Source organism: Mangifera indica, chromosome 6 (genome assembly GCF_011075055.1).
Source record: "Mangifera indica cultivar Alphonso chromosome 6, CATAS_Mindica_2.1, whole genome shotgun sequence".
NCBI lineage: Eukaryota > Viridiplantae > Streptophyta > Magnoliopsida > Sapindales > Anacardiaceae > Mangifera > Mangifera indica.
The window spans coordinates 12,005,385-12,021,930 of record NC_058142.1 but is presented as its reverse complement, the minus strand read 5'-3'; the positions used below and the strand labels follow the sequence as shown (position 1 = coordinate 12,021,930).

At 29.4% G+C, this 16,546-nt stretch overlaps 1 protein-coding gene across 1 annotated transcript in view; it reads right to left on the bottom strand.

Moving 5' to 3' along the window:
• Nucleotides 1-6,265: 6,265 nt before the first annotated feature.
• The window catches only part of LOC123219670, a 32,871-nt gene continuing 22,590 nt past the window's right edge, over nucleotides 6,266-16,546 (bottom strand). The window contains exons 6-9 of the mRNA XM_044641666.1: nucleotides 8,042-8,198; nucleotides 7,434-7,514; nucleotides 6,693-6,943; nucleotides 6,266-6,593 (exon numbers count right to left, since the gene is read on the bottom strand). Of these exons, the coding sequence (XP_044497601.1) occupies nucleotides 7,494-7,514; nucleotides 8,042-8,198 (178 nt within the window). The 3' untranslated portion in view covers nucleotides 6,266-6,593; nucleotides 6,693-6,943; nucleotides 7,434-7,493. The remainder of the gene's footprint in view (nucleotides 6,594-6,692; nucleotides 6,944-7,433; nucleotides 7,515-8,041; nucleotides 8,199-16,546) is intronic.

Below are 16,546 nucleotides of genomic sequence, written 5' to 3'. Positions count from 1 at the left end.
TTGAATAAGGGGATATTTATAACCTAATACTTTTTGAGTTAGTGAATTACATTTTGATGATCATTCATTTTCACATGCAAATAACACATGATGAAAATGGTTTCTCGTACGGAATGTGGTTAACCTAGTATTTACACATCATATGAATCATGTCATCTGTACCAGATCGACTGTCATATCTTAAGTTAAAGGATTTCTTCGTACACTAGCACGACCATATGATAAGTTATTGACTATGATTTTAAGACTATGTGACTTAGTGTTATTGGTCACATTCGAAAAATGTTTCTTTAATTGTTAACTCATACTAATACCCTAATGACATGACTATCATCGTTACTCATATTAGTGTTATCTCATGATATTTAACAGAAGCATTCAGTATGTCTACTATGTATTATCACAAATAAAGGAAGTAGTTTAGGTAAATGAATAAAAAAAAACTATTCTTTTTTAATAATAAGTTATTACAAGTGTACATATAAGATAAAATGCCTTGAAACCGCTAATACAAATAGTCCTGAGGACATATACTAATAGTTTTAGCATGTAAATTTCATAGAGAAGATTTTGGAGCTACATCATCTCACATATGGTCTGAGCCATGGCTCTATATTCAGCCTTCGCATTTGACCTAGCAACTTTACTCTGTTTCTTTTTTTTCCAAGTCATTAGATTTCTACCCACGTATGTGTAATACCTAAAGGTCAAATTTCTATCATCTTTCGACCTTGTATAGTTAGTATCAGAATATGCATCAATTTTCAAATGTCCATTCTTCTTGAATAATAATCATTTCCTTGAAGCTCCCTTCACATATATAACAATTCTTAAAATAGTTTCCCAATGTATAACTTTTGGCTCATTTATAAATCAACTCACCAAACCTACAACAAATGATATGTTAGGTCGAGTAATAGTAAGATAAATAAGCTTTCCAACTAGATGTCTGTATTTGGTCTTATCTTCAACTAATTCATTATTCTCACTTTAAAATGTAGGACTAACCTCCATAGGAGTATCAACTAGCTTAACACCTAATAAACTAGTTTCCCGTAATAAGTGTATAGCGTACTTCCCTTGAGACAAGGAAATATTCACTTTTTTGTGAGTAATTTCTTTATTCACAGATAGTACTTAGGATGCCCTAAATCTTTAGGAATAAAGTGTCCCCTGAAATAATTTTTGGTCTTATTTATGCCTTCTATGTCATCACGAGACAATAAAATATCATCAACATACATAATTTATATTACAATCATAAAGACACATTTTCTAATGAACACAAAATAATCGGCATGACACATCTAAAAGCCAAATGTCATAATAATTTGATTGAACTTCTCAAACCAGACTCTAGTACTCTACTTTAGGTCATAAACAACCTTGTTAAACTTGTAAACCATATTTTCCTCTCTTAGGCAATATACCCTAAAGGTTGCTCCAGGTACACATTTTTAACCAATCCTTACAAAGGAATGCACTTTTCACATCAAGCCAACATAATGACCAATCTTCATTTATTGCCAAGGAAAAAAGAACCTGAATTAAGTTAAGTTGGGCAATAGGGGAAAATGTCTTAATATAGTCAACACTATAACTCTGTGTGAAGCCTTTTGCTACCAATCTAGCTTTATATCACTCGATTGAGCCATCAGAGTTGTATTTCAAAGTATACACCTATTGACAAACCACCACATTAGCATCAAAAAGAGGCACCACCAATTGCCAAGTATTAGTAGAAAGTAAAACAAACATTTTCGTGGACATAGCACTTTGCCAATTTTAATACCTACTACCTCTTGATAAGAACTTGTAAGAGCAATGGATAACTATAATATGACAAATTTTTTAAAAGAGGGACCAAGGTGATTAACATAATTAGATTAAAAAAATAAGTTGTACCACTTCGTTTACCTTTTTGCAGTACAATAGGCAAGTGAAGATCAGAGGTGGAAGTGTTTGGCACTAGAGGATCAACTACCTAAGGCAAAGGATTGACAATAGGTGAGGTGGTACAATGGGCTAAGATCTTTTGGCATACATTTGAAAGGGTTTGACAACTTTTTCAGTTTGAGGACAATCAGTAATAGCAACAGTTATAGGAAGGAGTATAAGACTAAAGTTTTATTAATGCCCTTTATTAGTAAAATAAGGTGTAAACTCAAAAAAAGTAACATCAGCTAAAATATAAGCATGATGAGTAACCAGATCATAACATTTATACCTTTTTGAGTACGAGAATATTTAAGAAACAAAAATTTAATAACCTTAGGAGATAGCTTGTTAGGACCTTTAACATAAACAAAATAGACACATCCCTACGAAGAACTGATGATGACATTCTATTTATCAAGAAACAAGTAGCAAACACAACATCCCCCTAGAAATGTTTAGGAACATGCATTTGATGCATGATCATTCGAGTTGTGTCTAAGATATGTTTATGTTTTCACTTAGTCATACCATTTTGTTAAGAACTATGAACATAAGAAGTCCACTATATAATGCCATGAGAATCACAAAATTGAGAAACTTCAATTTTAACAAATTCCAAGGCATTATTAGTTTGTAAAATATGGATGTTAACAAAAAACTAATTCTTTATTTTATTATAAACGGATCTTATTATAGAAAAGACTTAAGAACTTTCTTTTAGCAAATAAGTCCAAGTTATACTTGAGTAATCGCCTACAAAGATTGTAAAATATCTAAAATTCTCCATAGACAAAACAAGAGTAAGACCCCATACATCTAAATATACTGACTAGAAAGAAAAAGAACTATAATTTTCAAGTCTACTAGGAAAAGTAACTTGTGGTGTTTTCCCATGTGACAAACTTCACACTCAATAACAAACACAAAAGACTCAATTAACAATATATTTTTCAATTTTTCTACTGAATAATACTTTAGTCTGCAATGCCATTGAAAGGTTGAAATAGATGTAGAAAGGGTTTGCACATTGTGAGATGAATATTGGTCATCGAGAAAATAAAAATCATCATGCTCATATTTGCCACTAATCCTCTTCTTTGTTAATAGATCATAAAACTCACAATAAGAAAGATCAAAATTAGTTGAACATTTATAAGATTTTTGCAATTTGACTTATAGATAATAGGCTTATAAGAAATATAGGGCAAATAAAACATTATTAAGAGGAAAAGAAGTAGCAGAAACAATGCTAGTGCCGACAACAAGGGAAAATGAATCATTAGCTAATTGCACAGATGGTATAAACTGAGATAAGGATAAAGAAGAAAAATGAGACCAAGTACCAGTAATTTGAGAGGTGACACTCAAATCTAACAATTAAAACTAACCGAAAGTGACAACAAAGACACTTAGAGTTGTAGTAACTAAGTGAGATGCCAGAGGACGAGTCAACCATTCATATTCTTCTTTTGATATGGTTACAACCTCTTTAACAATTGGAATAACACCTTCAGTATTATCAATGACATTGTTTGCCTATTTTGGATGCCCAAATGTTTGCTAACATTTTTCTAAGACATGATTAGTCTTGTTATAATGCTCACACTGTAATGCTTTAGAAATTACTCTGCATCTACTTGCTTGGCCACAACTGCGACCGTTACCATGACCATGACCATGACCATAAGCTGTCTTGACAAAAGTTTCACTCATTATAGTAGAGTTAGAGTTAGAGTTAGAGTCCAAAGACACACACTAAACTCATGCTATTACTCCTAATAGAGATAATAGATTCTCAATGTTGAGGATCTGATTATGGATTGGAAGTAAAGACTCATCTAATCCTGAAAGAAACTTAGCAACCATAAACTTATTACGCTAAGTTTCACTCATTATAGTAGAGGTAGAGTTAGATCCCAAAGACATATACTAAACTTGTGCTATTGCTCCTGATAGAGATGGTAGATTCTCATTGTTGAGGATCTGATTATGGATTGGAAGTAAAGACTCATCTAATCCTAAAAGAAACTTAGCAACCGTAAACTTATTACGCTAAGTTTGATGAACTTAGGCATCTGTAGTCATATGATAATAAATAACAAGCTCATCCATAGCACCCTTGAGATTGACATAGTATTCATTAATCAATCTACCACCTTGACGCAAATTAAACATTTTCCCATAAAACTCATAAACACGAGAGACATTCTTGTAGTAGGAGTACATTTTGCTAAGTGCATCTCACATCTCCTTTGCTATAGATAGGAACACGACGTTACTATTAATAGTGGCCTCCATGTTATTGAGTAACCATGTCATAATGGAGTAATCATCTTGTCGTTGATTAGATCTATGGCATCTTTCACATTTGGAGGGGCATCGATCAGGTGAGAAACTTATTATGAGATCCCACAAATAGTTTGAATTACTGGGAACAAAATAGGTAATTGAGCCCATTAAGTTTGTTCATGGTACCCAATTGAACCTTATTCTCTGAAGAAGATGAAGAGGATGTCATTGAAAAACAACACCAGAAGAGGTAAAGGACATGGATGAAATCTTAACACATCCACTTTAAGCCAATAATATAAAAATAAACGGTGTAAAATCATAAGACCATGTATTTAAGAATAGGGCAGTGGTGATTTGAGAAAATCTAAGTGCTTACTGTTCACCTAGGGCAAGAGAACAAGGCTTTGGTGGTTGAAAGCAAAAGAGAAACCCTAAAAAAAGATATGGAAAAGAGAGGAAAAAAAAAAACAAACAGAGGGACATAAGGGTGACAAAGGTTATATAGGCGGCAAACCTATGGTTTTATTGAGCCTTATTTGATACTATGTGAAGAGAGAAAGTGAGAAAAAGAGAAGATATATATTAGCCTTATTATTCTATCTATAATATGTAAAGAAGTACAAGAGAAAATACATAGATAATCGATGTGAGACAAAAGCTTAACAATTTTGTTGATCATTATTACATTACAATGCCAAGTCCCAAGATAATGGGCCTGGTTGGCTAGTTTCTATGATTACAATTGCATAAATTTATTACTATATACAATTGGAAATTTGTTCTATAGCATGCCAACATGAATAATAGAATTGGCAAATTCTCAGTGTGTTGTAACTTCAGTATTGTCCCAATAGAGGACTTTCTTCAAAATCAGCTTAAAATTCTTTAAGCCTATATTGACCCAACCTACCTATCATTGCAAGACCAGAAAACATATAGCAAAACCGATTAAAGCAAATTTATCAAACAAGTCAAATATTTTACATAAAGAATCCAATGGTCTTATGATTGAGCAACTTTGCTAAGTTACTTTTTATGGATTAAGTTTTATGCTTGCAAGAGTATTAAGTGTACCTTGAACTATTCTGTAGAGAGCTGACCACCATCCTTCTCTGGAAACTTGGTACTGATGTAGAGACTCATCTATTTCTTTATCATGCTTTCCTCCTACTACTTTCTGTAGTGTTATAACTGCATTTTTTGTTTTCTTAAGGATATCATTCTCATCCTTGATGTCTAGCCTTTGAAGGTCATTCTGAAAAAAAGTGAGACTAACAACTAGAGCAAACTCTGCAGCTGCTGACCATTGAGAAGAAGCCAACCATCTACTTTGCTCATCTTGCTTCTTGCTTTCTTCTCTGCTTGACTTGTTTTCAAAAACTATGCTTAGTAACCTAGGTAGCACAGAAACAAAAAGGTCAAAACGGAAACGTGGAAACGTATTTTCTTAAAGAAGTAGGAAATGGAAACGTGTAAATGTAAAAAATATAAGGTTTTTTTTATAAACTTGAATTTTTATAAAAAATACAATAACCTATGTTTTAATTAAAAAAATACAACAATTGATTTTTTCCAACCAATTTAAAATAACATATAACAAAATAATTTCATACAAAAAATAAATTACAAATTCAAGTTCTTGAAACATGTATGTATAAATTAAATCAATATTTATATATTCATCTTTTAAAATAGAAAATAAACATGTATATAAATCAATATATTTTATCAAAATGTAAATAAATCAATATAATAATTTAATATATATTTTATAATAAAATAAAAATCTTGGAAAACTGACACACTTAGAAGAAGCATGCATTGACAGAGAATTATAGTCTTGGGAATAGAGTATATATAATAAATTAATATATATTTTATAAAAAGAAATTAATTTTGGGAGTAGAGATGCATTATATTAGAATCTATATAAAATAATTTGTATCATAAAAGGCAAGAAAAACACACTTTTTTTCACCAAGTTTTCTTTCTTCTAGCCATTGTTTGGAGAAGAAGAAGAAGATGCTCAAGAGATTGACAACAAAGAAGAGAAAATAATCTAACGCATAAGAAACTGTTTTTGTTATTTACTTTCAGAATCTTTTTATGATACACTTTCAGAATCCTTTTGTGTATAGGAAATTGTTTCTATTAAAGAAACGCATTTCCCTTTTATTTAAAATTACCGAAACGGCCCGAAAAATTTCATACCAGCTTTGGGCCGTTTCGGATTCATGGAGTGCATTTCCGTGCTTCTTAGTTGGTAACTACTGAGCATTTGTAGGCCCAGTACTTTGAACCATTCTTGCAAATGCACTGTCCTCTCTTAATAACAGTGCCTCTGGCGTATCATGCTCCACAACCTGAAGGAAAAGGTTGCTAGTTCTCAACTCACGAATAAACACAAAAACTAAATTACACTCACAATGATTTCTTGTTTTGAAATATGCTTTCAAGAGTACCTGGCCAGCATCGAGCACAAGTGTGCAGTCAGAGTCAATCATGGTGTTTAGTCTGTGAGCAATAATCAGCATTGTACATGATCTGAATTCTTCACGGATGGTTCTCTAGATGAGAGCATCAGTTCTGACATCAACAGGAGCTGTTGCTTCATCGAGAACCAGAATCTTGGACCTCCGTAGCAAAGCTCCTGCAAGACTTAATAATTGCCTCTGTCCAACACTGTACTGAAATTCTCACCTCTCTGTGAAACCTGGACATAATTAAAATTACATCTTGGTCAGCACTTTCCTCATTTCAGAGATGATAAAAAACCTTCATATGGTTTACAAGAAAAGAAGATTGTTACACTAATGCCATAGAATATTTAAATTAAAAACATCTCTAACAAGGAGTAATCTTAAAATGAAGTATCGAAGACTTGATATTAATCCCTGTGATGTAAGAAAAATTGATCCATGTTTCTAAGTGCAAGATAGAATGAAAACTTTAGCAACATTTTTTTAGCCAGTTATGGAGTATCGAAAATCACAATATAGAAAGTTCAGAGAAAATGTGCATCCAAGAAGTACAGAATATGAACTTGGTGCCTTAAAAAAGCCTCCTAGCCAGAACCTAAAGATAGTCGTACGAAAGAAAAACAATGAGACAACAGATACACAAATAAAAGCATATCTCCTTTAAAAAAGATCAGTGTCTGATAAAAATTGAATAAGCATAAATTATGTAGGGCAATCCAATACCTCCCACCAAGGCTACTATTCAGTGCTCTTAGAAGCTAGGGTTTAGGCCGCTGCGATTCTTTAGCCCAACATCTCTGGAACCTGAAAAAGTACAACCATCCCTTTTTGTGTCATCGAGTTGAAATACATAAAATACAGTGATGTAGATATTAGCAAAAGATTGTTCAACGTAAGCAACAGAGGCAAACTTTTCGGTCAGAATCTCAGTCTGGTCCCATGTATCTAACTTCCAAACAACATTTTCAGTGATAGGTTTCTTATAGCCCAGTTGCATAAGTGGAGTCATCCAAAATATATCCCTAAAAGAAGGCAATGCACCAAAGTGTCGATGAACAACTGTAAGCAACAGGATATAAATACCTTCATCTTACATTACATAAAGGGGGAAACAAATTTTTATGACGTCGGTCTGCTAATAAACATGACAGATAATTGTGTAACATGAAAAATCCAGAGATTAATGCTTGTTGAATTTCAAAGGGTAGACTAGTGGCAATAAATGAACATATGCCTATTATTTCCCCTTCTAAAAAATAAATCAGGATATTTTGAACCCTTTAAAATATAGATTTCTAAGAAACAAGACAGCCAATTCAGGAACTACTTACGTGAAAGTATACTGGCATTCCTCTCAGGACATATATGTTCTCCTTCAAGAAGTGCATCATATTCAACATTATCGAGTGATTCATCTTCCAACAAGGTGTAATCCGGATGAGAATGCAAATTCGGAATATAAATAAATAGAAGAATCGCAAATAAAACCTGCATCAGAAAACAGTCACAACCATATTAATTAAACAAGCTTTCAAATGAATAAACAAATAAGCTAATGTTAATGGATTCTGCTACTATATCATTTCTGTACTGGGGATGGCAACTAGCCCCTCCCAACCGAGTCCCCACTTAATTTACGGAAGGGATTCCCCGATAGAAGCTAAGACAAGAATAGGAATGGAAAATATTCTCGAAAGCAAGGGAGGGTTGAAATGGGGATACATATATACCTACCATGGCCATATCTAAAAACCATTTTATTTTTCCCAAATATAAAACCTAATGGAAATGGAAATAATTTGATACGAATTTGAATCGTTACCTCTCATACAACACCATTTGACAATGGTTAATTGAAGCTAATGCGTGAAATGCACAATTCTACTTAAAAGCCGAGACGACGTTGTGGCAAGCAAATAGAGTGGGCATGAATCGTGTATTGGGTTGCTGATTTTCATTTTGTTATTTTTGTTTGCTGGGCTAGACAATGTTGTTAGACATGCAATAATAAAATATTTTAAGATAATCCATGTAACGAATGGAAGCAGAATATTATGAAATAAGAATTTCCCTTTTTCATTGTCTCTTTCGTCTTCTTTCTCCCTTTTTCTCTATAATTTTGCTACTATAATTGTGTTTTAAATTTTTGAGTATGAGGTGGTATCAAGTGGTATCAGAGCATCAACTTGGAAATGGCTGACGGAATTCATGCACAAGAACTCTGAAGGGAAACGATGCAACCGATTTAGGATGCAGAGCTTCATCAATAGAAGCTAATTCAAGAAGTAGAGCTCTGTCAACAGAAGCTCATGAAGGACTCAATTGATGAGATCAAAACCTTGATAGGGGGAACGAGCGTGCAGCAATCAAAGATACTCACCAGGAAAAAATTAGTTGATTTAACGAATGAAGGAGCCACAACATACCCAAACTAGAGAGCTGCGTGGGGGCAATCCACTAAACTCGAATTCCCTAAGTTTAGTGAGGGGACATGGACAGTTGTTTATTAAAGGTAGAGTACTTTTTCGAAATAGATAACACAACTGAGAATTGGGTAAAGGTTATCGTTTTGCATTTAAAGGGGAAAGCCATCCAATGACACCAAGGAATCACCAAGATAAGAGGAAATCAACCGAATACACAGAGGAAGTACATGCATTTATTGAGTGCCAAATTTGGTTCACATGCTTATGATGAACCCCTTTTGGATATGCAAAACTTAAGGCAAGTTAGTTCGCTCCAAGAATATTTGGATGTACTAGCAAGTAGTCAAGTATAAATTTTATGATGTAACCTGGAAAGAAATTTTGGCCATATTTTCGGAAGAGTTACATTTGCTCAAACCAAAGTATTCTAGTGGACTACCAAGCAATCCCAGTATGGGGACCAGTCAAGCCATTTACAAAACAAGAAATAAGAGCATGACTTTATAAGGAGTCCACTTTGTGAATTCAAAACGCCAAGAAACTATGATACTTAGCGTGTTGATATTTCTTTGACATTTACAAGTCAGTAAATATTGAGTATAAAGAAAAACAACTACCATGCTGATATTGGCTTGACAAAAACATGTTAAACATCAGTATTTCAAACTAGAAAACTGGTAGTTTTTGAGGTCTTTCCCACTAAATAATAATTGATACTTTCTCATAAAAAACATATAATTTTGTATATAGCCAATTTTTTATTTATATAATTATTTAGACAAGGCTAGAAAAGGTCAAGCCTCTGGGTCTTTCAAGGTTAAGGAACATGGTTTTTAAGGGAAATTGAAATTTTTAGCACTATTTTATTCCGTGTATACAAAATTGTCATCTATCCTAAAGCTTTCACAAATATACCACAACAGTACTCACCTTCCCCAAAATACCCCTCTTCAATTTTTTATACACAAATTCTCTCTCTTCTTCTCTGCAACTTTTTTCTCTCTTTTTCCTCTTCTTCCAAAGTGATAAAAGAATCACTCTCTCTTCTTCCTCATCTTCAAAAACAAAAGCAGTAAATCACTTTGAAGAATTCTTCAGATTAAGAATTCTTCAAAGTAAGGATTTAAAAAAGAAAAGATCAACCCACAAAAAAATCAGCTACATCAATTTTATATCCTGGAAGAAATGACCATAAAAAAAATCATTTAGTAGGATTTAACTGAAAAAAAAAATTAACATTTAAGGATTAAAACTGAAAAAAAAAATTTTGAGATAAACCGAAAAAAAAACAAACGTAGGCGTGAAATTCTGGAAATTATTCCTGTGCTGTACATATAAGGAATATATTATAATATTATATAATATAATATTATAATAATATATATTATATTATATTATTATATATAATAATATATATAATATAATATTTTATTATAATATTATAATAATATTAAAATATATTATATTATTAATAATTATATATTTTATATATATATAAAATGGTTGGCGAAATCGCCAACCCTTGGCGATTCCGCCAACCATTTATACTAATATACTATATATATTATTATATTAATATATTAATTTTTTATATTATTATATAATATATTATAATATTATTATATTATAATATATATAAAGGGTTGGTGACCGCCAGCCCTTTATATTAATATATATAATATATTATATTATAATATTATATATTATATAAATAATATATTATATATATTAATTTTATATATTATTATAATATATTATATAATATTATATTATACATAATATATTATAATATAATTATAATATTCTAATTAAAAATATAATATAATATATTAAATATAATTATAATTATATATTATAATATATTAAATATAATATATTATATTAATATAATATATATATATATATATATATATATATATATAATGGGTTGGCGGAACCCTTTGCCTTTTAATATCTGTGAGGGTTGGCGTCGCCAACCCTCTGCTTGCTTTATTTTTTTTGAAGTTTAAAGAAAAAAATTGGCCAAACAATTATATTAAAATATATTATATATTATATTATTATAATAATATATTATATTATTAATAATTATATAATAAAATATATATAATATTATAATTTAATAAAATAATTATATAATATTAAAATAACATATTATATTATTAATAATATAATATTATTATATATATTATATATTATGTAATATATTATAATTATATAATTATATATTATATTTAATATATTATAATATATAATTATATTATATTATATTTTATATAATATATATTAATATAATATATAATTTTGTTACCAAGGGTTGGCGGCATCGCCAACCCTTGGCGGCGCCAAGGGTTGGCGATACCGCCAACCCTTGGTTTATATATTATGACACCCTTGGTTTATATATTATATATATATTATATTATAATATAATACTGTAACCTTTTCATTGATATGGGTCCCATCTCTTTATAAAATACAAAATACAAGCATTGAAATACGCACCCTTTTATGAAATAAAATAAAATATATTATATATTATATAAAATGGCAAATAATATATACATATATTATATTATATAATATTTTTCTGAGAAATTCTGGGAATTATTACGCCAACCTTATATGTATATATATTGTTAGATTATATTATTATATTAATATTATTAAATAATATTATATATAATATATTAATATTATATATTATAACATATAAAATAAAATAATAATATTTTATATTATATAATATATATTATAATATATATAATATATAAAAAATGTATTATATATATTATTAAATATATTATAATATATATTTTATATATTATATATAACAGTAAAGGTTGGCAGATTCCGCAAACCCTTATTAAGTATTATAATATTATATATATATATATATATATATATATATATATATATTAATTATAATATATATTATATTATATAATATTATATATTATAATATTATAATATATTTTATATATTATTAATAATATAATATAATATATTTTTATATTATATTATATTATATTATAATTATAATTATAATTATAATTATATTATATATTAATATATAAGATATTATATTTAATATTTGTAATTATATAATATATTATATTATATAATATATATATTATTTATAATTATATAATTTATATAAAATTATATAATATAATATTATATATTATTTATATAATATTATTATTTGTATATATTATATATAATATTATAATAAATAATATTATATATTATATATTATATATATAATATATAATATATAATTACCAAAGGTTGGCGGGGTCGCCAACCCTTGGCGTCGCCAAAGGTTGGCGATGCCGCCAACCTTTGGTATTATATATATATATATATATATATATAAAATATTTTATTATAAATATTATATATATTAAAATATATATAATTATATATTATATATAATAAAATATATATTAATATATTATTATATATTATAATATATAATATTATAATATATTTTATATATTATTATTAATATTATTATATTATATATAATATTTATATAATATAATATATGTATATATTATTACCAGGATTGACGAAAACCCTTATCAGTTTATTTTATATGTTAAATTATATAATATTATATTATATTATATTATAATATACTATATTATATAATATATAATAATATAATATAATTATATTATATTATAATATAATATAATGGGTTGGTGTCTGGTGACGCCAACCATTTGCTTGTAAAAAAGTATTATGGGTTGGCGGAAACGCCAACCCCCAAAAATTATAAAACGCCAACCCCTGCCAACTATTTTTAATTTTTTTTTTCCAGTTTTCTTTTTAATTAAATACCCAATCTATCGATAAGATTTCCAGTTTTCTGAATTCTGAAATCTACCGAATAAGATTTGCCAATTAGTTTTTTTCTTCAGTTTTTTTTTGACAACCTTTTTTCACTTTTTTTTTCAGTTTTTTTTTTTTAGTAAAGAATTGTTAATCTGAAATCTATTTCCCTTTTCAGTTTTTTCCTTTCTTCTTTTATTTTTGAAACATTTATTCTATTTTCTACATGATTATTTTATCACTTGAAAGATAAGAAAGAGGAGAGAAAAAAGTTGCAGAGAAAAAGAAAGAGAGAATATATGCTTGAAAGATTAAAGAGAGTTATTTTGGGGAAGATGAGTACTGTTGTGGTATATTTGTGAAAGCTTTAGGATAGGTGGCAATTTTGTATACACGGAATAAAATAGTGTTAAAAATTTCAATTTCCCGGTTTTTAATAACCTAAAGCTGAACCCAATTTGGCGCAATACAAAGTTCTAAGGATACTCTCACCTTTTTCATATAGAGACCATTTAGCATTGTGACAGTGCAACCAAGCACTAAGGAAAACTAGAAGAAGAAATGATGATAGACCTTATAAGTTTCATTGGAAGAAAAGAAAATAAAATGCAAACTTTTACAGAATATGTAGAATATGTATATTGCCTTATAAGAATAGATTATATAGATACTAGGGTTTGATTGTAGGGATTTAATTATGGTAGAACTTGGTTATAGGATCGTAATCACAAAAATCAAATATTTAATTTTCCTTATCTAGAATTCCTAATTTGCATATGTATATGTATCTCTGTAATAAAGTAATACATGAATACAAAATATTTTTCTTCAATTTTGTTTATGGTATCAAAGCTAAGTTTAACCCAGTGAGCAAATCTGTCAATTTCTTCTTACCCTAGTGAGCAAAGTCTTAGGTCACCCTTGTAGAGTGATTGTTTCATCTCACCACAGGCGTACAAAGCAGTGCCCCTTGAAGACTGTTCATTTCCTAGAATCCCGTCACCAAAAGCCCAATGCATGACCCACATGTGCCACTTGTTTCTTTGATAGCATCTTTCACTAATCTCTATCTTCGACGAGCATGAGTTCTCACTGTTGATACCAATGCACTTAGACGACGCCAACTATCTAAACCCCATAAGTCCATCGCATGCGCTGTTATTGTTGCTAGAACAATTGACTTTGCCAATTTTATCCTTGTTCAGATTTCGATCACCTTATTTTGATGTCATCTCTCTTTGTACAATGTATCTTCGTAACTGTTGTTGAAATCATTTAGTCAATCACCTTTTTGCTATATCTTATCTTTGGTGTTTTGAGTACTATTATAATTGATAATGAACCTATAACTATGTCTGATGTGGTTTTTTATAATTTTAAAAATCATGGAACACAAACTTAAGGGGCCCAATTTTCTAGAATGGAGTAAGATAGTTCAACTTTATCTGCTGAGCCTTAAGAAAGATGATCACCTTATGCAAACCTTTTTTTGTTGATGGTATTAGATAGACATGGTTGGGAGATGTGTTCGATTATTCTTGCAGATATAGAATTCCATTGAAAGTGAGGTAATTAGTTAGATTAATCACTGTGAATTGGTTAAAGAATTAATGAAATATCTATATTTTTTGTATTATGGAATCTTGCATATATAAGGTGTGCAAAACATTTTATCGTGTAAAAAAACAATATAGGACTATCACATCTTATTTTATGGACTTTAAAAGAACTTATGAAGAACTCAATATGTAAGACAGTTCAACTTTATCTGCTGAGCCTTGAGAAAGGTGATCACCTTATGCAAACTCTTTTTTGTTAATGGTATTAGATAGACCTGGTTGGGAGATGGTGCCCGATTATTCTTGCAGATATCGAATTCCATTGAAAGTGAGGTAATTAGTTAGATTAATCACTGTGAATTGGTTAAAGAATTAATGAAATATCTAGATTTTTTGTATTATGGAATCTTGCATATATAAGGTGTGCAAAACATTTTATCGTCTAGAGAAACAATATAGGACTATCACATCTTATTTTATGGACTTTAAAAGAACTTATGAAGAACTCAATATGTTGTTACCATTTAGTTCTGATATGAAAGTTCAACAAACTCAAAAAGAACAGATGACCATCATGAGTTTCCTAGCTGGTCTTTCTCTTGAATTTGAAACGGCTAAATCTCAAATACTTACTAGTCTTGAGATCTCATCTTTCTATGATACATTTACTAGGGTACTTTGCATAAAAATCACCCTATCATTTCATATTAATAGTGCTCTTGTTTGTCGGAGTAGTGCACAAAAAACCATGACAATGTTATTAATAATCGGAGTTAGGATTTGAGAGGGATTGTATGCTATTATTGTCATAAGTTAGGACATACAAATAGCACTTGTAGAAAATTATATAATCTAGCTCTGAAATCTTAGTCAGAAATTGTAGCCACCAACACTACAACTAATTCATCTTTTAGAAAAGCCATTATGATTTATGCAAATGAATTTGCTAGAGTTTCTCAATACTAATAATCATTAAAGTCTTCATCTACTCCTATCACTGCCATTGTTGAGTCAAGTAAACCAAACACATGTCTTATTTCTTGATTATCCAAATGGGCATTGATTCTGGTGCCACAAATTATATGACAAGTAATTCTAATCTCTTTTTTATTGTTTAGTCATATGCATCTTCTTCTAGTGTTACTTTAATAGATGGATCAACATCATGTATTTTTGCTTTTGGCACTATTAATCTAACTCCATTAATTTCCCTGTCATTCATCTTGAGTATACCAAAATTCTCTTTTAATTTAAGTTTTGTGAGTAAACTCACTCGTGCCCTTAAATGTTATGTCTCATTTTTTATTGATCATTGTTTATTTCAAGATCTTATGACGAAGCAAATTATTTATAAAGGACATAAATATGGGGGCATATACATCATGGACATGCAAGTGCCAAGATCCATTGCTTATTCTAGTGTCTTAACTCCATTTGAAGCATATTATTGATTGGGACATCCTTCTCTACCTCTGTTGAAGCAACTATGTCCTTAATTTCATCACGTATCTTTATTAGAGTGTGAATCATGTCTATTTGCCAAAAATTATCGTCTGTCTTCAGGTTCTAGAGTCAATAAATGTGTTAGTTTTCATTTTAAATTAGTTCATTCGGATATTTGGGATCCTTTTCCTATTGTGTCCAAAACTAGACTTAAATATTTTGTTATTTTTGTTGATAATTATTCTCACATGACTTGGTTTTATTTAATAAAAAATTATTCTAAGGTGTTTTCTCATCTTTGTGTCTTTTTTATTGAAATAAAAACACAATTTAATATTCTTATTTATACATTACGAAATAATAATGCCAAAGAATAATTTTCTAAATCTTTTCAATCATACGTAATTCAAAATGACATTCTTCATCAATCCTCTTGTGCTAACACCTCTTCTCAAAATTAAATAGTCGAAAGAAAAAATTGATACTTTCTTGAGACAACTTGAGCACTCTTATTTCAGATGCAAGTTCTAAAATAATTTTGGGCTAATGCAATTTCCACATCTTTTTT